The sequence below is a fragment of the Rattus norvegicus genome, chromosome 14 (assembly GCF_021556685.1).
Source record: "Rattus norvegicus strain SHRSP/BbbUtx chromosome 14, alternate assembly SHRSP_T2T, whole genome shotgun sequence".
Classification (NCBI taxonomy): domain Eukaryota; kingdom Metazoa; phylum Chordata; class Mammalia; order Rodentia; family Muridae; genus Rattus; species Rattus norvegicus.
This window is the reverse complement of record NC_141547.1, coordinates 10,325,037-10,350,497: the sequence shown is the minus strand read 5'-3', so window position 1 is coordinate 10,350,497 and position 25,461 is coordinate 10,325,037. Positions and strand designations below refer to the sequence as shown.

Genomic DNA, 25,461 nt, shown 5'->3' with positions numbered 1-25,461 from the left:
TACTGTTATTGTTCTGGAGGTGGAGTTGCGATGTATAGCCCAGGTTGGCCTCAGACTCACTCTGTAGATCAGGCTAGCCTCAAACATGTGGTTCTATTACCTCAGGTTCCCAAGACCTAAGATTCTAGGTATGCTAATAACGTGTCTGACCTTCAACCCTCAAACACACTCTGATGAGAAAAGGATTATTACTGAGTTTATACAACTGTAAACAGATCCCCGTCTGCCTTTCTGAATTCAGCCGGTACACGTGCAGCCTTTCTCACACCACTTTCTAGTTCCGCCACTAAAATCTTTGGTTAAATCCTTGGGTTACCATATACTGTATGCAGTGCACAGAGCCTTGGAGAGAGTTAACAATTCAGCTTTTCCTGTCAAACCTTGGGTTTGCAACCTAACTACTGATCTGCACCAGAACAGAGTAACTAACTATAAAGAAATTATGGGTATATCTGGATTCCACGAATAACTCAAAACTCGCAGAACCAATCTGTCTACCACAGCAAGGTTTCAGGTACTAGGAGTCTTACCAAAGGCCCCGCTTGTAGAAGGAAAAAAGAAAAAGAGGGTGATTACAAAGAAGAAACTTGGCAGGCAAAGTTCACCCTGAAATATAAATTACAAGAGTTGATCACCCCATTTTTTCCTTTGTTTTTGTGAGATACGTGCTCATCATGTAGCCCATGCTGGTCTTGAACTCAGCTCCTCTTGCTTCGGCTCCCTGAGCGCCGAGATTGTCAATCTGGGCTATTTCACTTCTGTGTGTGTCTGAACCAGTCTTGATCATCTTATATCGTATTGTGCCCTGGCTGCCTTTTAGCCTATTAAAATATCTTATGGACTGGGAAGATGGCTCAGCTGTTAAAGGCTAGGCTCACAACCAAAATAAAATATCTTACATGTGTAAGCTACAAATACTTGCAAATCTGCTTAAAAATACTAATAGGATAGCCAAAGTCTTGTTGTTGTTTTTAAAACCTACAAATTATATTTTAAGTTCAGATTCTTTCTCTCAAACCAAAGGAGGCCTGATATCTGATTAACTGATGCCCCAACTTTAATTGATGTTAATCTTAGCCAGTATTTTCATTGGGACCCCACCCAAATAGTTTTAAGATTAGAACTATTCAAAAATAAAGCCTGAACTTAAAAAAAAAGATTTATTTATTTATTTATTTATTTATTTATTTATTTATTTATTTATTTATATGAGTACACTGCAGCTGTCTTCAGACACACCAGAAGAGGGCATCAGATCCCATTACAGATAGTTGTAAACCAACACATACAATTGGGAATTGAACTCAGGACCTCTGGAAGAGCAGTCGGTGCTCTTAACCACTGGGGCTTCTCTCCAAGTCCAAGTCTGAACTTTTAAACAAAGAAAAATTGGTTTTTTTTTAAACTTGTTTGTTTTGTTGTACTATCCCATGGGGCAATGTCAATTCCATACTCCATTACATCATCAGGGAGGAACTGCAGTCCTGCTACCATCTGCCAGTGTAAAGAAATAAAAGGCAACAGGACCGGACAATGGCACCTAGAGTCCCAAGTCACAGAGATTCTGTGACCTGAAGACAAGACTCTGAGGTGGAAATTCCTGGTTTCTGTGGAAACTCACTTGTGTCGCATGATATCTTTCTGGACGCTGTCTTGTGAGAGGATGTTTTGCTGAAGCGGATGTTTGAGAAGGTGAGTGATGTTTGGAAAGAGTGAAAGCAGGACCCCACGGACAGTAAAAGGATGCTCTTGTTTTGCTACACCTGGTCTACGGCCATACCACCCTGAACGCGCCCGATCTCGTCTGTTTTGCTACACCTGCAACCTTTTGTTGGTCTTCGTTCACAGAGAGAAATGTGCCAAAGAACGTCTCATGGTGTTCTGGCTGACTCTTGCTGGTTCTGCTGACTCAGACCGATTGGCAGAGCCTTGCAGTTTCTGCTGCATTGAACTGCTACTACTGATTCATGTTTGGTGTTTGCTACTGGTCTGAACTGCTGGTATCCTGACAAGGACTGGAATCACCCCGAGGAACTATGTCTAAACAGGTCCACAACACCCTTGTCCTATTAACCATTTTTCTCCCCTACCTCTGGTCGGTGGGCTAGAAGGGAAGTTGAAGTATTTAAGAACCCTAAGTAAAGTAGACTTTGAAACATCTAGAGAAGACTCTGCCGAGCAGGTGGATAGCGCCTTCCTACACAAGGCACGCATATGATTTTCCTGAGGTAAAGCCAGTGTTCCCTGTAGACTAGTAAGACCATAAGAAGCATTGAGACTCACCTTAAAGACTTCCATCTGTCCTTCTCTATATTATTTTCAGGTCCTTCACTCTCATATGAAGCCAAGTAGAGAGCTGCAATCAACCAGAGGAAAAAAAGGCATTACAACCGAGGCCGTCTCCTGATACCATTAACCCCACTGCTGGAAAGGCCTGCTCCGGTTGGGCCTTGGCTCGGGTACACACTTCAGATTTGCTGAGTTATCCTGAAGAGCACAGAGCAGCACTCTGCTTCTGATTAGGCATTGCCTAACCCCATGGCTTTGAGCTGAAAAGGCCGTGAATCAATCAAGAATGACTGAGGCAAGAAGCTCTTGAAATGCAAAGCGTACAGTCCTGTTGTACACTCAGATGCACATTCTTCCTAAAGGAAGGGTCGTGGCTCTTTCCTGGCGCCCTCAGCTCTTTAACAGAAATTACACGTAGGATGTTTAAATCCGAAACAAAATCATCTCAAGATCGTAAAAGTTGTTGCTAATCTTATTGATAGAGACAAAATCAGCTGCCTTCCCCCACCCCCAACAGGCAATATGAATTCAACATGTCTGCCGGTCATTCATGCAGACCCAATCAGTAAACCCCGAAGATGTAACACATCAGTAGGTAAGCCCTCCACTAAGTATTCTACAGACTAATAAGGAATTGTCCTAGGCAGAACCAGGCATTTTCCCGGCTACCACTGCCCAGTGCTCTCACAGGTCAAGACTGTCTACACCTTTTTGACATGTCTAATAAGTTTTGCAAGGCTGCTTATCACTTTGTAGGACCGGAATTAGGAAAGATGTCTTGTGTCCTTTGTTTAGGTGATTACAAAATGAAGACATCTTAGGGGTAAATCGTAAGACTTTCTGAGCAACAGAAAGGAAAGGTTGGATCAGCTCAGAGGCCTGGCATCATACGACCAAGGACAGGCGTTTATCTGGGGGTGTCTGGGACAGATGCAAGCTAGAGACTCACCGTCTTCACTGAATACGGGCACTGAGAGCAGGTACTGTAAGACCTTCCGGTCCCGCTCGAACGGACACTCCACCTGTTTCCATGTCATAAATTCACTCACTTGTTTGGCCAGTTCCCAAAATTTCTGAAAGAGAATTGAAGAATATTGAGGGCGACGGTCAATAATTATCGGGTTGCGGGACCCGATTCCATTTTAGAAGCACCTAGTTTGGGAACCTCGGAATCTTCTTGTCTTCATTAAGATAAGCATTGTATCGGCTAGCTAGGGAAGTGAAGATTACTCATGTTCCTGAAAGTGACAGTGCTGCTGGGGGAACAGCCGCTGTGCTACCTGGTGCTGTCGGTTTCTTATAGACAGTAGGCCAATAACAGGTTTGCTCTGAGCTGCAGAATCTGCCCTGCTGCTAGGCTGGGGCACCGGGAAACAATGGACTCTGGCTTTTAAGATTTTAGTTTTTGAGACAGACTCTCATCCTGTCACACTGGCTGCCCTGGAATTCACTCTGTAGACCAGACTGGCCTCAAAGTTGTGGTAATCCTCCTGCCTCTGCCTCCCGAGTGCCACCCATGCCTGATTCCTACTCTGCGATTCCTATCCGACCTCGTTACACTCACCTCAAAATTGACGTGGCCATTTGGAAGACGGTTGACACAGCCCTCGTTGAGGAAATAAATGTCTTTGATTAAGAGACTGAAGAATGGTATCACAATCTAGGAAGAAAATAATAAACATTTAGCCTCTTGTTACAGATATAAGGGGAAAAAGGGCAGTGTTGACTTGGAAGGCACGGAAGGCCATAGTGAATTACTGTACCCTGTTCTGTACGCTCTACACACTTCCCTACCTCCCATGGCTCCGCCTAGATGCAAATGTCACCAACACTTAAGCACAGTCGGGACCTAGCACTGTTGGCAAGTGGATGGGTCAATACTATTCGTTCAATTTTCCCTATTTTTTTCAATGTTTACGCTGATAAAATTTAAAATTTAATACCTAAAAGAACTCTATTCGTTTACAGACCCCTCGATTGTAGTCGTCTTAAAGGCCCATATCCTTGCTAAGCTCTGTGTCACCCCACCATTAGACATCTACGTTTTAAATGAGTGGGGCTTTTTTGTTTGTTTGTTTGTTTGTTTGTTTGGTTGGTTGGTTGGTTGGTTGGCTGGCTGGCTGGCTGGCTGGCTGGCTGGTTGGTTGGTTTTATGTTTTACTCTTGAAGCCATTTCTCAAGACAGTGTGACAGCCTAAGGTTTTAAGCAATGATTGCTACAGCTTCCTTCTGAAGCAAGCTGGCTGTGTGAGAGAACAAGTCTTCACATGCTGTCCTGGAAAAGCCCCTTAGAAGAACCTGGTACTCTCCGTTGCCAGACAGATGCACTCCAAGTGAGGGAAGAGACGAAAATGTGTGAATTACAATCAAAGACTTCAAAAACCAATACGCTTCTGTAATGATAGCTTCTGGGCCTGGATTCTGCGGTTCGATGAGGCGGCAGACTATCCTAGCGTAGCTAACAATCTTTACAAGTATCCTCTGTCGGACCGCTCCCATCTCATTTAGAGATCGACGTCCTGATACAGTCATTTTTAATTTTTTTTCCCCAAATGCGATGTATTTGAAAAAGCTTCTTCACTGTAAATAATGCATCCAACAGGCTATTTGGGGGAATTCTGAAAACACCAAGATCAGGTCTTTGAAGTCTTCTGAGCTCATGACTCATGGATGAGAAAACAAACTTTTTGGCTCACACACAAAGAGCAAGCGCCAATTCGCTTCTAGGGAGAAATTCAGCTCTTTCCCCTGAAGTCGTTTTCAAACAGACTTTTCATTAATCTTGTTTCATTGATCCTTGAGAATAATCGAATGCATCTTCTGCTTCACTAGCGCCCCTGACTACCTGGTATTTGCTCTTGCCTGCGAGGCCCCTGCAGCAGAACTGGCAAAAAGTGTATGTGCTTCCTTCTCCCTGTCCTGGTCCCGCCTCTCATCCTACATGAACCTCGCCTCTTTCAAAGAACACTCATGAGGGTCTGTGGACCCCACCACACATCAGTTTAAAACCCGGCTCTCCAGCTGGCTAGTAGTAAAAGCTAGGGGTTGGCAAAATGTAAGTTTTTTGTTTGTGCTCTGTTTTGCTTTAAACGTATGTTGTTGTTATTCTTGGGATGGCCCAGAAGACGCATACCTTACGTTTTTAAGGGGCTGGTGCAGGGCATCATACAAATAATACTTCAGGGTGCATGACAAATGTGAAATAGAAGTGACAGTGGCCACAGAGTCTCACTGGAGCATGGCCATGCTCATCCATCCAGACACTGGCTGGGTCTGCTCCCTGCTACTACCCAAGTCTTGAACAGACTCAGAAGACAATAGATACACATCCTGGGACAGCCCCAGGGAAGCGACGGCACAGTGAGAATCAAGCCGTGGTAGTTCACAGTGCACTGGCTTTTAAAGGAGAAGCTTCTGTACTGTCCTCAGGGCTGGGCTGTGGGCCTCATTTACTGTCGTGTAGCTAAATCCACAGTTCTCGTCAGCGTCATTAAACCGTGGGAGGCAGAAGGATTCCTTCTGGGAGTTTTGCAGTTGGTGTCTCTACAAGATGCTGGACTACTGAGTCATTCTTCCAGGAACATGGAAACACAGTGGAGCACTTGGCTGTTCTATTTCTCATGCCGGTGACAGGAAGGGGATCTCAGACTTTAACCCCTTATCACTCCTCAGAGTCCCTATCAGCTTTGCACAAGGAGTTGACCGGTGTAGAATATAAGAACTGAAGGGTTTTGTGAGACAAGCAAAGGAAATATATCTTGTTTCTATTAGGTCTTGCCACCATCATTAGTGGGAAAACTAGGTAGCTATATATAAGCAAATATATTACATATATATACATTAGATAGTCATATATAAACTAATATATGTGTGTGTATATATATATGTGTGTGTGTGTGTGTGTATTCTATAGCCATATATAAATTAATATATGTAGAATATATATTATCATGTAGGATCTTGTATTTCTCCTGGCTGCCCTCCAAATCACTATGTAGCCCAAGATAACCTTAGACTTCCCTAATTCTCCTGAGTGCTGGGATTTTGGGCCTGTACTGCCTCATGTGGTTCTCCGGAGAGCTGAGGGCGGAACTCTACTCCTTTTGTGCATCCTAGACAAGGACTCTACCAACTGAACTACAACACAAATTTCCCCCTTAAAAATATTCTGAATGCTGGGGCTGGACAGATGGCTCAGCGGTTAAGAGCACAGACTACTCTTCCAGAGGTCCGGAGTTCAATTCCCAGCACCCACATGATGGCTTACAACCATCTGTAATGAGATCCAATGCCCTCTTCTGACATCCAGGCATACATGCAGACAGAGCCCTCATATATAATAATTATGTATATATATATACACACATATATATATTAATATAATAATATATATTCAAAATTCAGAATATGAATTCATTTAGGCCTGATAATCCCACCTACTAGGGAAGCCAAGGCAGGAGAATTGCAAGCTGAAAGCCTGCCTGGGCTATTTGGTGAATTCTTTCTCAAAACCAGTGCAAACCAGTGAAGTGACAGCTGGGATATAGTAGAAATGAATGGTGGGATGCTTGTCTGGTAGGCATAAAAGTTCCAGGTCTGACCCTCAGTCCTGTAAGTGTGAACTGCTGGTGTTCAGAGTCAGCCTTCGTACTTTAAGGCATTATCAGTTCCGTGCCTAGAAACTGATGCTAACGAGGACAGAAACGCAAATAGGACAGAGAAGGGATTGGAAGCCACGCACTCAGGAGAGCTGCATGGTTGAAAACTGAGAGTACACTGAGTACCCACAGGGAGGGAGAGAACTGAGAGAGCACTTAAGGCTCCTACACGGAAGACAGATTTGATTTGCGCTGTAATGGGTACCTGGGAATGCACTGCTCGGACCACATAAACTTGAGATTTGGAAAAGATCAAAGACCATTATTCGAGATGTTCTGCCAAGGAGACTGTAAAAAGGGCAGTTACTTTGGAATAATGAAGTACTCCCTCAGCGCGAAATAAGGAAAACAGTCTCATGTTTTAAAATATAAAAGGACAGATTTGACCAGGCGTGCTTTTCCTTCTTGTCTTTTGAGGCCAATTATGAAGAAGGGACGGTACCCTTCTTCAGATGGTTACAATTATGGCTGTTCCGTCAGCTACAGACACAAGCCATAAATGTACATAGACCTGCCTTTTAGAAATAAAGCAGGATTAAGTAACTAAATGATGCGAGGTGTCAATAATTACGTTTGTTTTCCTTTCTGGGAACAGCCATTAAAGTTGCACGAGTGACAGTGGCTTCCCTCGGTGGCTGCTGTCAGAGCTGCAGCCCTCTGACAGACAGGACTCCACAGCCACCTCCCTGCCTCACCTAGGGCCGTGTGGAGTCGGGCATCCACCACAGGGAGATGTGGGGTGGTCTCATAGCTTCCCTGCACCCCTCACTCAGGGTGTTGGGGTCCTCCCTTGCTTTTGCTCATCTTCACTAGGAAGCTTAACCCACTTCAGATTGGCTCTTCTCAGCAAAATATAAAAGCTAGCCAACTGCCAGGCATCTGGAAGTTTCCTCGATTAAAAAATCGAAGTTAATGCATTTGCAATGTGCCTCAGATGTCACTGGAGCAGGAATTTCAGTTATAAGGAGTTTTGGTCTTAGCCCATTAGTCCTGATGATTCTGTGTGGAAGTGACTTAGAAGTCAGGGAATATTTTTCTCCTGTTTCTTCAAACTGGTTGAAAATACTGTTTAACATGGGGACAGAATTTAAAAGTTGATAGCTATCACTAATAAGGATTAGTGGTTGGAGAAGAGACTCGGCAGTTAAGAGGACAGTGTGCTCCTCCCGAGGGCCTGGGTTCAATTCCCAGCGTCCACGTAGTGGCTCACAACTGTTTGTAGCCCCACTTCCAGGGGATCTGACACCCTCACACAGACACGCTGCAGGCAAAACGCCAATGCACGTAAAATAAAAGTAAATAAATTTTAAAAAGAAAAAGGAAGTCAGCACTAGCTGTTATCATAACTGAACATTTGCTTCTCAAACGCCATGGCCGACAACCTATCCTTCCTCTGAGAGGAACTAAGGTGGAAATGTGTCTCAGAGTCCAGAACTCAAGGTGCAGTGAATCAGGGAGAGAGGACCGGATCATTAATTTTTTTAGACACTGCCCCTGTATTTTTCATGCCACCTACATATCCAATTAGTCACAGCACGCCCAATGCCATAGCAACTAACCTACTTTCTGAGAATAAATGGCTTAGCTGTGGGAGGTAAGCTAATTCTTTTGAAAGAAAGGTTACATTAAGTGAACCACCTTATGCAGAGCTCACATGTCTTTTTCCCATTAAACCAAATTACTCTCTAATGCTATTAGTCACCATATCATACGACTTAACTAACTGCCCAAAACACAACTACGATGCCCCACAGAACACATCAGAAACAGAATAATCGACAAATGTAACAGACCACTGCTCAGATTGACCCCACGTCACTTCTATAGATAACAAGTAACGCCCTCACAGCATACCTTCTCTCTGCTACTGTGGGCAGTGAGGGACCTTTGCGCTGCCCCTCGGAGAGCTGTCCTGTAGTTAAGGAAGTTGCTTGACGGATCCATCTGATGCTGTGGGAAGAGATTGATATTAGCCACTCAACTTCCAACTTACAAGATCACGCTGACACATACAAAGTCACAGGAAGTTAGGGACTGCAGTAAACGTATGATGTATCCATCACACACACACACACACACACACACACACACACACAGCCTTAGAGTTACATGGGAATGGCTGTTTGGATTAACCAACTTTGCTCAAAGACTGGTGAATAGATGAGCAGTCTAAGGAGATAACGACAGTGTAGCGGTACAAAAGGCAAAGCAGACCCCTCTCGAAGGTTCAGGACCCCAGTTCTACTCTGGCATATAAAATTATGTGACCGAGACGTCAGCATTTCTTCTATCAATTACTCTAAAATGTCCACCTCTGTTATAAAAGGACCTGCCCCAAACCAGCTTTTCTTTGCTCTACTCCAGTCTGAGTCCCTTTCCTACCTCCAGGACCAAGAGCCTTTGTCTTTGATGGCGCTATCTGATGGAGAAGCTGCATCGTGCCCCTGAATTCCCTCTGCCTGGTGCCTTGCTATCCATCCCAGGCTGCCCTAAAACTCAACCTCCTGAGTGCCGGTATCACGGGCACGCTCCGTCAGTTAACACTGAATCATCCCTCTCACATACCTCAAGAATGTCGAACTTCGCGGTCTTCACTTTGGCCCAGGTTTTCTTAAGTCGCGAGACCGGACTCATGTTCATACCAGCTTCCCGTTTAAAACGGCCGTGAAAGGAAGAGAATAGAAACACAGATGTAAGAAGTCGCTGTAGCTTGCACTCCCGTAACTCGCAGGTTACTAAGCACTGGCAACTGGTTCTCCGACTAGTAGTAACAGCCTCTGATTTTACGGCATTTCCTGGCTGGCTTTTCCTCACTCAGCTCAAGAGCAGTACAGCTATGAACTGGGCTAAGAACATTTCTTGGGGTCATACTGGAGGGCCGTGACCCTGCCATGTTGTAGCATGTGAGCAGCCAGGATAACTACATAAACAAAGGGTCCTGACTACAATCCTTTAACAGCTGACCTATAGATGCTAATGGTTGTATGATTTTGGTTTCCTGAGGCAGGCCCTCATGTACTTCAGATTGGTCTGGACTTTTCTCTAGAATTAAGACTTGCCTTCCAGCCCTCGTTTTTCAGCCTCCCGTGTGTTAGGACGAAAGGTGTAAGACACCACGTCTGACACGATGCTAAAGTTTGAGTTTATATTATATTCATGTTGGAAATTCTTTTTTTCATTTTTTTGCAATCACTTCAACATATCAGAATTCTAGCTCATTGGCCACTAGAAAACAAAATGGGGCTGTTGGTGATTGGGCCACAGGTTATTTGCTGACCTGTTTCCTGTTACCTAACCTGTCATGCATGCGTGGTGTCCTATATTTCCTCACATTCCTCCAAGAAGAAGCTAAGTTCCAGACTGGGGCATTTTCCCAGTGTTGTCCGGTTGCCTCAGTAGCAGAGATCATACCAATGTGGCCCCTCGGGCCATACTCATCCCATGATGCCACACTGCCTGTCTCAGGGAAAACCTGTATACCACAGCTACTTGGTACCCCACTGCCATGGAAAAGGAGTCCACGCGGACCTAAATGAGTACACATATTCATCTCCTGCCACCAACAGTTCTGTGTTTAATAACTTTAAGAGATTTCTAATTGAGGCAAAACACAGACACAGACCTTAAATGTTCAACGTGATGGATTTGATAGGTATACAAAGTCATGTATCTCCATCCCAATCAAGTTATGACAGAACGTTCTATCACCCAGACAGCTCCTTTGGAACCACTTCTGGTCAGTCTCCACCTCCTCCAGAAATGGCAACAGTGGTCAAGGGTCACCTGTCGCTAGGCATTAGTTAGCTTTGTCTAGTCTAGACCCTTCATGTGAGGGATCCCACTGGTCTTGCCTGACCTGGGAAAGGCTCAGCACGATTGCGAAACTCATCCAGCTCTTTACCGCTCCAGAATATTTCTCATATGATTATGCCACAATTTGTTCAGTCATCTACTTGCAGACGGGGCATTTGGGCTCTTTCTAAGCTGGGGCTTAGGAATAAGGCTTCACTTACAATGCTGGCACAAATCTTTCTGTGGGCGCACTCACTTTTTATGGGGCAAATATGCCAGTGTTGGAACTTCTAGATTACAAGGTAGGTTTCCGATTAGCTTTATAAGAAAATGCCAGTTGCTAAAGCCACAAAACTATTCAAACTCCCCCTGTCCCTGTATAACACATTCCACACACCCCTTGCCCTCGACAATATTAGGTGCAACTGGTTTTAAGTTGCTATTCTGGTGAGATGGTCTTTCATGACGACCTTTGTGCATTTCTGATGACCCTTTTATATACTAAGCATCCCCTGGCTATTTATCTAGTGCGACTGTATGGTTCTGTATGGGTTATGGGTACAAGCTCTTTGTTGGCTGTGTTAGTATCTTGTTCCACACTACCGCTTGCCTTGGCACTTTCTAATTGGTAGATGAAGAAAAATCAAGTCATCTTCTATCACTGAGGATGTCAGCCTTTCAGATCCCTGGATTGGATGACCGCTCTATCCACAGTAGGTCAAACATAGTCAGCATTTTAACGGGGGTGGGGGTGGGAACAAAGGCTATCCTTATTTCATAAGACTAATGCTTATGAAATGGTAAGAGTTCATCTCAGGTGAGGCCATTTCCATAATGCTTGGTATACAAGCTGCCCAGATACCACTAGAAATCTTTGATTTAGACACGTGTTTCAGTCCTCAGCTTCTACATTTAATTGAGCACGAATGAACTAAAGACACGAATGAAGTCAAGCTTATAAAGGGCAGATTATATGAACTTGTACTAATTTGGGTCCATAAAGCATTCTGAATGCTCCAGAATGAGACATATTTTCAGCGGATACATTTTGCAAGCCCCAGGAAACCAGTATCCTCACGTGCGCACACGAATACTCACAGATGATTGCCATCAAGGAGTTGAAGTTTCCTATGTTGAAACACTCTCGAGCCACGTCGATGAAATACTCGATCATCCTCGCTCGGTGTTTCTTCTTCACAGGCTGGAAGGAAAACACTATGAGCAGACAGGAACCCAACACAGGGGCCCAACGGACAGAAAGGAAGCAGGAAAACTGGATTTGAGGGGGGAAAAATCTATCATCTCACCATGCAGATTTCCGTGGCAACCAAGTAGCTTAGCCGATTAAACCACTCTACGTAAGCTTCTAAGTTCCGTGTTTTCTTCCGTTCACTGTAGCAATTCTGCAGAGGAAGCAAAGGGAGAGATGAGGTGCGTGAACGCACACTGATCGCATACACTAAAGTGCCCCTCCTTCCCTCCCAAGAAATGACGTTACTCCGGGCAGCGAGTGCCCTCAGATCCTCAATTCCAAAGAAGCGTTTGCTGGTTACTACTTTTAACTGTCAACCCGACAAGCTAGAATCACAAGGGAAGGGCAAGTTTGTGAGGGGCTGTCTTGATTGTCAATGGATGTGGGAAGGCCCAGCCCCCTGAGGGCAGCCCATTTCCTCCAGGCAGAGAAGCACTTGTGTCAACAGGCCTGGCTGTGCTTGTTTCTCTCTACTCCTTTTTCTCCCTTTAAAGGTCAGAGTTGTATTTCTGAGGAACCAGTCACTTTTAGAGAGAACTACATAAGAAAGCAAAAATGTCATGCTCCCCTCACCCTAGGAGTAAACCAGGGCATAAAATTCTTAAACCCTGACATATTTCTCTTTGCTCTTGACTGGGACGTGACTAGCCGCTTGGGTTCCAACCTTGATTTGGCCTGGAACTGTGAGTCAAACAAGCCCTTTCCCCTGAGTTACTTAGTATCAGGGTGTTTGATCACAGCCACAGAAACGGAACTGGAGCACGGCTCCATCCTCAGACAACCTTGGGCTGCCCATACCAACAGGTATCAGCACAGAAAGGAGAGGCTAAGAGGGAAAGGAACTAGAAACCCCTCTTCTAACAGGAAGATGGGAAGACAGGATTTTGGAGCACCATTTATCCAAAGATAATGAAAACCTACATCATCATGCTTTTGAGTAGGGTGAATGCCCCCGCTGTTCTAGGAGTTCAAGGACAAGCTTGGAGAGGATCATTAATCCTCTTTCCTTCCTTTCAGAAGACAAACAAAACAGTCCACCAGCTTCCTATTGAAAAACACAGTCTCCACTTCCCATACTGAGAGGAGCCCGTCCAAGGCGGGAAACAGCTGTTGGCTTGTCTCCCAGAGAGACTCCCAGAGTGATGTAGCAGTTACAGATGGACTAGCAATTCAAGATGCTTCTAGGGGCTCACCCTAGAAGGGCGAATATGCTCACATGTTCACGAAATGTACATTGCACGTCCAGCACCATGTTCTTTATACACCTGCAGATTCACTTATACGTGTGCACAAAGGGGCCAGACCAACAAGAGCGTGGCTGTGCAGGCTGGATGTACGTCCTGCTTCTCCTGCCCCTGAGGCTGAATCACAGGCAGGCCCGTTCTCTTTGGTTTTCTTTCCGTCCTAATCTGTTTAAACCATTAAGCGCTTATCTTCTTCTTTCACCAACACCGTGTCTGCTTGCCAGAAAGGGCTTATTAAATTCCCCAATAAGGAGGAAGTGATGGGGTAAGACTATTATAAAGGCACTCACAGACCCAGCCCAAGAAATAGTACAACGAACCACAAAACGGGGGATGAAAAACACCAAGCAAACAACTTGGTATCGATTACCTTATCATTGTCCAAAGGGTCCTTCTGCACAAACGCCTGAACGAACTCTTCTGGGCCAATGTAATTGAGTCTCTCCTGAAATAAAAGCCAGCAATATTAAAGAGACCGAGAAGAAAAACATGCTCACTTCCCTCCCTTAATTCTGGCACTACCTCGCGTCTCTTAAAGCAGATTATGAATGAGCTTTGAACCCTGAATACTTTTCATCCGCTTCAAGATGGGAACAGAGGCATCTCTCTCCTTAGGTCAATGTTTCACAAGACATTTGAAGAATGAAAGGAATAACAGGGAAATAACAGGAAAGTGACCGGGGGCAGAAGATAAGGAGGGTCAGTAAACTTCGCTTTTCCCATCTTGTTTAGTATGCGTTTATGAGTAAATTCCCAGGATCCAAATGCTAGCTCTACATGTTTCGTGGATGTTTCCCCTTCGTGTTACCCCGACCTCTCTCCTGACATGACTATCAGCAAGCAGCCTGGTTGCCAGAGCAAACGACAGTGCCTCACCAGCTCAATGTGAGTCAGCTGCTGGGCCAACGTGTAAGGGTCGCTGCAGACGGTCATGATGTCCCGCTGTATGGACTGGGGCTTGGCCTTCAGGACCGTGAGCCGGTCTGTGGCCGTGGAGCTGAGTTTGGCCAGGACTTCCTCGTACTGGCTCAGGGCCGCGAGTTTTCGGATCAGACACTGCATCATCTGCTGGACATTCTTCCGGTACGTCTGCTGGGAAGTAAGAGAAGAACGGCATTCTTACTCTGCATATATCCTGCTCCGGGCGCCTCAGGCACCCCACCCCGCCTTCACAGGCGCTGAGCTCTATCAGATAAAAACCACCTAGGTTTATTGACTTGTTCTCTCAGGTTGCTTTTGAAAATACAACTCGGGCCGGGCCTTGACAGCACCTCAGAAACTTCAGTTAAGCCATCGAGGTGATCCAGTGTAATAAACACTCCTAAAGCGTGCTCTAGTGGAACTGTCCCTGTTCACTTACGTTAGACTAAAGCCGCATGGGCCTCAAGGCCGATCACTGTCTCTCCAAGTCACCTACACGTGGCTTCTCCATGCCTATAATTTCCAGCCTTGTTTCTGCCAAGCGCACGGCAGCTATGTGACCAAGAACTCGCCACTGCTGTCCACCCCACCTTCCCGACCTTTCACATCTAATGTGGGATTGCGTATTTGCTCTCGTCACTTGTCTGACCTCTCTTGACTCACGTCCATTCCCTCCCATGCACGCGTCAGTACTGATGTTCACCGTCACTCTTTCGCAGGGCAGCTCCCGCCACAATGCTAGTACCAGATGCCACCTCACTCATGACTGAGCCATGCTACACTCGTGACTCTTAGGAGACGTTAATTACAAAGGTATTTCCTGAATTATTGGTAAATGTCAACTTCTTACCTTTAAAACACTCGTTAAAGCAAAGAAGTGACTTCCCAGTCAACCCACCCACCCTTCCTTCCTTCTGTCCTTCCTTCTGTCTTGCTTCTTTCTTTCCTTCCTTCCTTCTGTCCTTTCTTCCCTCCCTTCCTTCCTTTTCTTCCTTCCTTCCTTCCTTCCTTCCTTCCTTCCAGTGTACTTATTTGATATGGAGTTATTCTGGTCTTTCTTTTCCAGCCTCCAACTGCTAACAGCGACCATCCTTCGAGGTAAATTATGGTGCTCGTGTTGGCAAGAGCCATGCAGACTGACCTAGTGCCAGCTGGGCACTTAGGCAGACAGCTCCACAGAAGGACAGACCCAGGGAGTCTAGAGTTGCAGGCAAGCCTATGCTTCTGCCTCACTGGCTTTTTAAAAGGTGCCTGGTATCTGCCAAGATTTGAAATTTGGAAATTGTAAACCTAAAAAGACACATTTTTTTTTCTAATTTGGCTTAGAGTATGAAAAAAAAACAACAAAAAAAAAACAACCCAGTAGATGTGTACAAATCTGAAAACGGCCAATTCTCAAGTAGGTGAGAGTTAAGAACAAGCAGGGCCTTCTCCATCTTTTTCTTCTCTACCTGGAAATGACAGCCCTTAAATATGCCCATTATTAATAACAGTTGAAGCGGAGGGTGGGGGGTTCACCAGAGGTGAGTTCGATACTCACCAGAGATCGGTGAGAAGCAGTCTCGAACGAATAAACAAGCATCGTCCGCTCCAGGGAAAACAAAAAACCAAAACCAAACAAAACTTTAAACAATCTATCTCCCACTGAGGACTAGGGCTGGAAGTTGATATTTATCTGGTAATGTATTTCTCATTCAAAGAAAAAGGGGTCTTTCTTTGGCATCCAAACTTCTCCAGACTAAGTAATGTGCTATTTCACACCCATCCCCACCTCACCTTCTCTAGCGACAGTGAGATATACCAGAACTAACTGGTGATGTTTGCTTCTGCCTTCTCTACCAAATGTCCTTATAAATGCCTACGTGCACGTCCCTACTTCTTAAAGTTATGCAATCGTCCCCAGTATACTGCCCTCCTTGAGACACTTGGCTGCATCATGTGTCATCCTGAGTAGAAAACATGTTACATTTTCACAGTCATTACAACTTATTTACAGGGGCTGGAGAGATGGCTTAGTGGTTAGGGCACTGGCTGCTCTTCCAGGGGACCCAGGTTCAATTCCCAGCACCCACACGGCAGCTCCAGGAGTTCTAACACCTTCACGCAGATACACATGCAGGTAAAACACCAAAGCACATGAACAACAACAACAAAACATATCCACAAGTGTAAGCCACAACTGTCATTACTAACATAGAAAGCATAGTTTGGTGTGGAGAAGGGACATATTGGTCAAAATCTTCTGAAGAATCAAAAAATGTATAAACAAAAACTGAATTCTCTAAACCCACCGTCCTACGGGTGTGTGTACCCATGCATACATCTGAGCCAAGGAAGCATTCTGGAAGGTACACACGCATCTGAAACCACTTGGTGCTATTCACAGGAGCAGGACTGGCATTTTTTTACTTTGTTTGAACGTTCTTATTTGATAGACCATACTCCTACACTGCTTGATTTACTGTAAATAAAGCGAAAGCCAGTCCAGTGTTCCTTCCAAACGGAAGGGACGTGTGTAAAAAGGTTCCTTTCCACTCGGAAAAGTGAAACTCATCTTTAAAGTGTGCATTATCTTACATCCTGCATCTCACGTCTCACCTCCCGACCTTCTCAGGGTCCCTATCACAAGGGACTTTTGGTGGAAATGGCCACTTTTCTACCGGTCACCACCTGAGGGTCCCAGCAGGAAAAAAAAAAAAAAACAGTGGCTGAGTAGGACAGCCTGCAGCGTGGGGCAGGTTTCTGACTGAGCTGGGATAAGACGCAGTTTGGGTAGCACACCGCAAAAAACGCCTCACGTGATTCCGACAGGCGGCAATGGGTACGAAGCAGAGCTCTCCTGAAAGTCTATCAGGTGAAAGACTGTGTTCTCCACTTTAAAAAAAAAATGTTATCTTTGGGAAGGGTGGAGGAACTGCAGATCACAGAGAGCAAAGAGCAACAGCGAAGAGAACGCAAAAAAGTCCACAACGGGCGTATTGAGTCGGTGTGTGGAGAGAGAGGGAGGGGGTACTGTGAGCCTTTTCAAAGCTTCCTGCTTCCGTCTGATTCCATTTGAGGAGTCGGGTTCTGTGAAGTTGAGCTTCCTCACTGAGTCATGCGTTGCTAAATATGTGCTTGTTCTCCTTTGTAACTTCAGCTGCCAGCGCCAGTAATTACCTGGCAAATAAAGGCTGAAGCCCTGATTGCAAAGACCAGCCCCTTAAGGAAGGGAAATTGCCCGCCGCCCACTCTGGCCATTTGTCATGAAATTCAATCATTAGTTTCATTTTTCCTTTCTTCCAGGAGAGTCCTAATAAACCACTTCATCTGGGGCAGGTCCCCAGGGGAGAAGCACATTAGGACAAATCATGTGGAACTGTCCTAGCAGATTCTAAAGAACCTGACTAAATTATACATAGGGCGCACCTGGACTTACTGATTGCCAAAGAATAAAATCCCCTGAAGTCAGAGGCAAGAAGCAACAGGTCCCAATTCAAACCCAGGCTTCTTCCTCTGGGAGGAATAATGTTTCCCCATTCTCATAACTGACTGACTTGTTCCTTCATTTATTCATCCACCCACCCACCATCCATCCATCCATCCACCATCTATCCATCCATCCATCCATCCATCTATCCATCTACCATCCATCCGTCCATCCATCCACCATCCATCTGTCCATCCATTTATCCATCCACCATCCATCCGTCCATCCGTCCATCTGTCCACCCATCCACCATCCATCCGTCCATCCATCCATCTATCCATCCACCATCCATCCACCATCCGTCAGTCCACCCATCGATCCACCATCTATCCATCCATCCACTATCATTTACCCATCCATCTATCCATCCATTCAACCATCCATCCATCTATCCATCCATCCATCCATCCATCCATCCCTTCAAATATACTGGGAACCAAGTACATGCCCAGCATTAGATAGGAATTAAATCATCGTGAACAAAGTGAGCATAAACTAGAGTCCGAAGGAGGAACAAACAATGAGCTACAAATCCCAGAGTGCCAGGAAACGAAATGCATACAAGTCAAGGGTGGGAGGGTCTGTGACTGGAGTTGTGGGAGGTCTCTCTGAGAAGAGAGATTTAGGCAGGGAGAGCAGGGAGCCCGCCAAGACTATAAAGCACAGCAGGGCCTTTAGCGCATTAGCACAAGGCACTTAGTGTCATGATTCATGGAATGAGGAGGGAGGAGGAATTCAGGGGACAAGCCAGAGCACACCCAAATCAAGCAACTGTTATGTGCAGAGCCAATTCCTAAATTCTGAATAAAAGCAGCCAAGAAATGGCAGCTTCCCAGAAGCCCTGGCCAGTGAAGGCAGACACGGCCTCCAACTACCTGAGTTCAGTGTACTCCCTGGTAAGTCTCGTTCACCTAGCAGTAATGCCTGTGCCATACCTCTCTCAAAGCCAGCTGACCCTTCACGCTGTCAACACAAGAGTGTCCATGAGAGATGTCTCCATTCCCCCAGTCCCTGAAGCCTCCACCTTGTTGATAAAGACCAGATCTCAGTTGGCAAACACATAAAAAGAACCACCTATTTTTTTTTAATTTCCATGATAAGAAAGACCAAATGCCATCAATTTAGCATTTTCAAATCACTGCATTTGATAAGCCCTGGGATGGCACTCCTCCTCTGACCAGTTTGTCATGAGCCAAAGCCACCAAGCCAACACTGGCCCTGCCAAGCACCCAGCGGCAGCCATCCCTAACACTGGCCCTGGCAGCGGCGGCCATCCCTAACACTGGCCCTGCCAGTGGCGGCCATCCCTAACAGAGGGCTTATGGCAAACTGCACTGTTAGCCATTCACCTTTGCTGGTGTCCATCTACATGCTCATTCACATCAGGAAGAACCAAAGACAGACAAACGGACCAGGAGAGTCCCAACCAGTGGTGCGTTCCACGTGACGTCATAAAGGAAGCATGAACTCCTGGGTTGAATACCATGCGAGAGAGCTAAGTGCTCCTAAGAGCTGGTTTTTGCCTCCTGTCACGGATCTTAGGTTAGGAGAATGGTGGTAAGACAAAGTGACAGGACTCAGGGCAGGCGTCTTGAGCTGTTACGTCTGCAGCACAGAGCTCAGAGAACCACTTCCTAAGGGAGCTGTCGTGGAGGCCCAGAGTATCTTCCCACCACTGAGACATTGCTCACTGCCTGGTGCCTAGGCTACCTCTTGCTAGGTGACAGCATTACATCCGTGCCAGACTTGTTCCCAGAAACTTATCTGCCACACGGAAACTACAAAGCTATCCTTGCCCAACAAGCTTCAACACACAAAGCTAGCCCTCCGGGCCTGCTTCAAATAACCTCGAATCCATTGAAGCTGGTTAGCGCCTGCCTGCCTATCAAAGGCTCAGTTGGGGGAAGTGATATTTGTGGAGTATGACCTAAGAGACTTTGAATCTCCACTTATTCTGGGTCCTACCCTTGAAGCAACTTCTGGCACCAGAATACCTGGATTGTTTCCTGCCTGCCACCCCCAGCCCCAGGAATCACTTTTGCTAATTACACAACAGTGCACCCTCTCTCTTTTATCAAGGGGCGTTCACTGTAAACACTGCGAGAGGCGCGTTAAAGCCTCCTACACGAAATCCCTCCACGGAAGGCTTTGTTTTCTGTTGTTTCTCTTGTACGTCATCACACTGCCTTATGTCTGCTTGGCAAACGTTCTACCGGCCTCAAATTTCTAAGTCTTTCATTTAATGCCCGGAATAATTAGTATGTTTTTTTTCCCTCCTCTGACATCTGTAAACAGCTGTATTTTTCCTTTTATCAGGAACTTACAAACCACCGAGGTCCTTGGCAGCTACACCCACACTAAACACCGGCATGTGTGTTTTCCCCTCCACGGCCTGGACTGTCTATTTCTAATTACGAGTTAATATGCTATTTAGCTGTGTCTACTCTAAGTGTGGGCAGACACACAGAGATTAATATGTGAGCTGGGTCAAACCTTTGTAGAAGACAGACTGAAGGGCAATAAGATCAAAACACACCTGGCACCATGAGCTAACAGGAACAACGCCCCCAAATAAACATAGAAAACTGCAGACCACACTCATCAAAGTGGAGTAATTGTTCCCCACCCAACCCGCCAAAAGGCCATTGTAGGCCAGGTAGAGGGCTGTCCAAAATCAAAAACAAAAAGGCATCGCTGAGTTCTGTGGCAATCCAGCCCCGGTCCCACCAGGCTTCATCTAAGCACCGGTGGCTTTCCTAAACTTCAGTGACCAACCTCCTCGCCACTGGCCATCCTGTGCGCCAGGTCCTTAAGGTTCCGCATCATTCTCTCATCCCGGAAGTCATAAGGAAACGTTTCTGTCCACTCTGTCAAGAGTTGAAGAATTTTCGGTGCAATTTTCCTCGTCTGGTTCTGGGGGAGAAAAGGAAACCTTCGTCAGAGAGATCCATCACCGCGGTCTGCATTAAATAAACAACCAAGTAACCGGGGTCGCTGGCTGGCGTCTAACGCTACAAACTCTCTGGGTTGGGAGAGGCAACACCAAGTGCAGTCCAAGAAACGTGAGACTGAGGGTCCTCTGTGACTTTCCTACTGTCCTTTGGTTCATTTTATCCTTATTCTGCAGTCCTGGGAATCTAACCCAGGGCCCTGTGCCCAGGAGCTAAGCGTCTATCAGGGAAACCACTTCCTGAGCCCTACGCCATGATCTCCACACCATTCCCAGTTCCATATGCACGGTCATGGCGCCATTTAGGTGCATCAGTCTGGGGCTGGGCTAGGGTCATTCATGGAGATCGCAAAACCTAAGCCAGAGCTAGCCGATCTGATGGAAACGGACATTTAAGTGTCGCCTTACCTTATCACCGTCCCCCTCGCTCAGCCGCTGGTGCTCAATGCACAAGTGGCAAACCTTGGCCATGAGTTCGTAGGGATGCATGAACAACCGGGAGCTTAGCAGGAAGGTGAATATGTATGTCCTCTGAAAGAAGGGGAAAAGAAGAGTCGTCACCGTCACCATCTCCCCCCGAGCTCCTTCCAACCCTGCGTATCCTAATCTTCTTCTACACCAAGTGAACAGGCTGTGGGCGGGGGTAAACGCCTGCCGGTAAAACAGGGCAACATCGTTTTCCCCCGACCAACGCCTAATCCTTTCCCCTAAGGCACATTAAAAGTATCAGGATAAATTCTCCTCCTGGAATCATCCACAGGGCACTTCCTCACCGGTCCTCGGGGACCGGGACGGACTCATTTTCCAGTGTAATCAAAACGAGTGAAATTCAGCCCTGAGGGGCAAGACTGCCTTACGTGTCCACGTATCATCTACCATGATCAATAAAAAACAAACAAACAAACAAAACCAAACAATCACCCCACTCCCATTCAGTCCAAGCATTTCCCAGTGTGTTCAGTGCAGAACACCCAGTATTTGTATCGCGACATTCGAAGGCTGAGTGGCTCACTCAGGGCTAAGCAGCTGGATGAAAGGCAGAATAGCGCGAGCTACCTTTCTTTGGCCACACCGAGAAGCCGGCAAGGAAGCAATGCTTGTTTGTTCTAACAGTTTCAGGTTCTCAGAGGAATTCCATGAAGTGTTTGCTCCCCCCACCCCTCCTCGCACACCTTCAGTGCTTCATAAACACTTACAGCACTGAACAAGGGGTTCCTTTTACTTTTGATAACGAGGTTCCCCTGGGTGGGAGCATATTTGAAAACGCTCTGTAATGAATCACATCGAGATAGCTCAGCAAGGAACCTCATGGTGAATTACCACGGGCGGGCACACGCTCTCCTTTGAGCAACAAGGTTATTATTGTATTTATAAAAACTAATAAGTGCGCTCTCTAGGTATTTCCACGAACTCGCTATCAATAACTGCTACTTAGGAACTCAACCTCCGTGTCCTTCTGAATTCAGACGCGGGAGGGGAGGGGGAACTCGCTTGGCCCAGATAGGAAACCAAGGAGTAAATTTATGGTGTTGACCTTTGACCTCTGCCTCCCCTCCTGCCTCTTGGAACAAAGACCGAGATAACACACACTGGGTTTCCTAGCTTACATGTGCTTTACAGGCTAATCAAGAGAAAGCCAAGCCAGGCCAACAGCACCTGATGGCCAATCTATAAATCACCACATCCGGGTATAACATCTCTTTCTGTAGACTCTCCCCAGTTACATTAATGTCATATTATCAGAGCATCCAATCCTCTCTGTGATAGCGTTTTTTATTCACACAGCAAGATGCAGGCATGGAGGAAGTCTGTGGGCATCGCTCCACAGAGGCTGCCTAAAATGAGGCGGAGGACCTAAACAGAGACGGACAGGGAGACTTTACCGCAATCCCGTCCATCCTCAGGCTCAGTGTGGTCTTAGAACCTTTTCAATAATCGCTACGTATTTTCTTCTTCGAGAAAACTCTTAGCGACCTAGGTAATTGCACAGCAGAGGCTGGGTCCCTGTGCAGCGCACTGCAGCTTGTAATCCGTACGTTGGTGGGTTTTAGGGGAACCAAGATACCTACATCAGGATAGTAGTCCACATTGGGCACCAAGTGTTGGATGAGCGCTTCCAGGGACCCTGAAAGGAGGTTATTGTCGTGGTAGTTCAGGCCCCCACAGCTGTCCTCTGAAGGCTGGTAGACGTTCCGGTTGTAACCGCTGCTGTCAAACATTGCTGAGAAGGGAGGTGTCTGAGGCATACTTTCCTAAGAGGGAGACAAAAACAAGAAACCATGGTGATCGGTGGCATGCAGCATGAAGAGGAAAGGTTTCGGCGGTAATTTTTATAACGGAAGACAGGCAAGGTAAGAGAACAACTATGACACACCATCGGAAGCACGGAGGGCCGAACTGCCATTCCACACTCGCGCATACGTTCAATTGAATATGAAACCCCTAGATCCACCCGGAGCCATTTTCCCACTCATGACTTTACGGTCACTTGTGAACAGGCACACAGGAACCAGACTCCAGCCGCTTGATGTCACTGGGTCAAGAGTTTTCAAGTCAAGACTTCACTAGGATGAATTAGACAAAACCTAAGGAAACTCTGAGAGGAGGGGCGCTGGACATGGAGGAATCTCAAAGGTGAAGCTGCGAAGACTGGAATTTGCAAGGGACCTAACCGAAGTGCATGGTTTGTGTCTTTGTCTGTGTGTGTCTTGAGTGTGTATTTATGCTTGCGCATGTCCACAGACTTGAGGCTGGCTCCCCATCTTTACTAGAACATCCGATAGTTATTTGACCTTTGCTCCTCTCATCAAATCTGGGGTTTGGGGTGCTGTGTGTGTAGCGTGTGCAAAGCCTCTGACTTTGAGGAGGAGACACTTTATGTCTAAGAACAAAGAGTACTGACCAGCCTGGATAAGTTGCTCTTGCCCATTGGTGTTGTTTTGTCATTCACAAAGCCCAGTCAGACGCTGCTCTATGCAGGCCAGGAGCCATTAAGTTATTACTTGGATTTCAGGGGACCTAGAGTGGGGCCTGTGAGAGGACTCAGGTTTCTGGCTATGCGTCTAGACATTAGAGGCCTTCAGGACTTGTGAAACCAGGGGATTCAGAGCTGAAGGAAATGCCAAATGCTGTGCCCAGGACAGAAGTGTGGCTCAGGGCTGACTGGGAGCAAGGGGGTGCAGGAGGACACACCTGAGCTAATCCTTCTTTTCAAGATGCTGGAAGGTATTTGCATTTCAACGAGGGGGATAAAGCTCAGTCCTCCCACAGCATCTGTCCCACCTAGGGGTGTGGGGCGTGGGCTAGGAGCCTCATAACATGGTGGGGGGGTGTGGTGTTGAGTGGGTGATGCCAAGGGATGGGGTGTTGGAAAAAAAGTCTATAAAGCCAATGTGACAAACAAAAAGAGCACTTAGGAAAAGCAAGAATCAAGAATGATATAGAGATACAGATGTGCTGGGCATGGTGGTGCACACCTTTAGCCTGAGCGCTCTGGAGGCAGAGGCAGGCAGGTCTCTGTGTGTTCAAGGCCAGCCTGGTCTACAGAGTGAGTTCCAGGATATCCAGGGCTGGGTAGAGAGACCTCCCCTCAAAAAGACAGGAAGATAGAAAAAAGCTTCTTGTGCCCAGTAGAAACCAAACAGTTTGGTGTCCTAGAGCCCCTTCCCGTGGTGACTGTCATACAGCATCCTTCGAACACAGAATAAAGGTTAAGACCCCCTGCCCCCCGCCCCAGAAAACGAGCTTTTCTACCCAGAACCGTGAAGTTCCCTTGCTATTTCTTTCACTTGTTATTGAGACAAATCTACTCAGATATCTCTGGGAGACGGTTAAGCAGGACTTGAGAACCCCAGAGACAGCACAAAAGTGATAAACACTCTCAAGGGCCACAGAAACCGTCTGTTTCAAGAGGCAGAAACTAGATCTCCTTTCAAACTGCGGTCCACCAGACTTCCTTGACGGTCGCTAGCTCGCAGCCAAGCCTGGCTTTCTCTGAAAGACTAACACAACACATAATCACAGAGCCAGCCAAGGGGTGCAGAACAGACTGCTGGGAAACTTGGTCTGTGCGCCTAAGAAGACGGGCCTCGCGGCGTGGTTCCTCAAGCGCTGTCAGTACCGTGCTCTACAGAAATAGCCCGTGTTTGTTCAACAACACTCGGACTCCACATCTGGGCCTTGAGTTGTATTTGTTTCAGGTCTGGAGTTGAAGACCGAGGGCCAGATGACGAAGTGAGATTCCAAAATTTGAGCGTATAAAAGCACTCGGGTAAATCCTGGCTTGATGTATAGCTAAATCAAATGCCAAGAGTTAATTCCCTTGAGAAAGAGACTTGAGATGTATGGAAACCGGGTGACTATTCAAATCACTGCTTAATATAAATGGTAGAGAGTAGCTGGATAATAACTCTTACTCTAGAGAGTCTCATTTCTAAGTTGGTTGCTTGGAACTCAACACACATTCACAGACCTCTTTCCTCTCCCGCACTGTCCTTCCTCACATGAATACACTGGTGTGTCTGCATGTATATTAATGGAGCTCCTGTCCAGTACAGGGAGCTGTCCTGTACGGAACCTACATATCATATGTCTAGTCCAAAGCAAGAGGGTAGGATGGATCAATCGGCAGAGAACCTTCCTGGAACACATTTAGGACCTGTTGGAGAGGGTTCTAATGCTTTTGATTCAATTGGGAACCTGCATGTCCAAATGCCAAAGGTCCTTGTCCCCAATTGGTTTACGATCAACCCATAAAGATGCCAATGGCCAATGGCTGGGTGTGGGGCAGGACCCTTAGAGTTGCACCAGCTGGGGTGCAGAGAGGAATGGGGGAGCATCACCAGGATGCGGTGGGAGACGAAGAGGAGACGCTGCAGGGGAGAGAG

The 25,461-nt window shown here is 46.4% G+C and overlaps 1 protein-coding gene across 6 annotated transcripts in view; it reads right to left on the bottom strand.

Moving 5' to 3' along the window:
• Nucleotides 1-25,461, bottom strand: part of Rasgef1b (RasGEF domain family, member 1B) — a 528,207-nt gene that overhangs the window by 2,458 nt on the left and 500,288 nt on the right. For 3 of the 6 annotated variants that reach the window (XM_087582081.1, NM_001432998.1, XM_087582085.1), the window contains 12 exon segments: nt 22,645-22,827; nt 20,984-21,106; nt 20,401-20,538; nt 14,112-14,327; nt 13,606-13,680; nt 12,047-12,142; nt 11,838-11,940; nt 9,513-9,592; nt 8,802-8,897; nt 3,854-3,949; nt 3,239-3,362; nt 2,284-2,356 (listed from right to left, as the gene is read on the bottom strand). In XM_087582081.1, coding sequence (XP_087438207.1) covers nt 2,284-2,356; nt 3,239-3,362; nt 3,854-3,949; nt 8,802-8,897; nt 9,513-9,592; nt 11,838-11,940; nt 12,047-12,142; nt 13,606-13,680; nt 14,112-14,327; nt 20,401-20,538; nt 20,984-21,106; nt 22,645-22,827 — 1,403 coding nt within the window. 6 annotated transcript variants of the gene reach the window in all.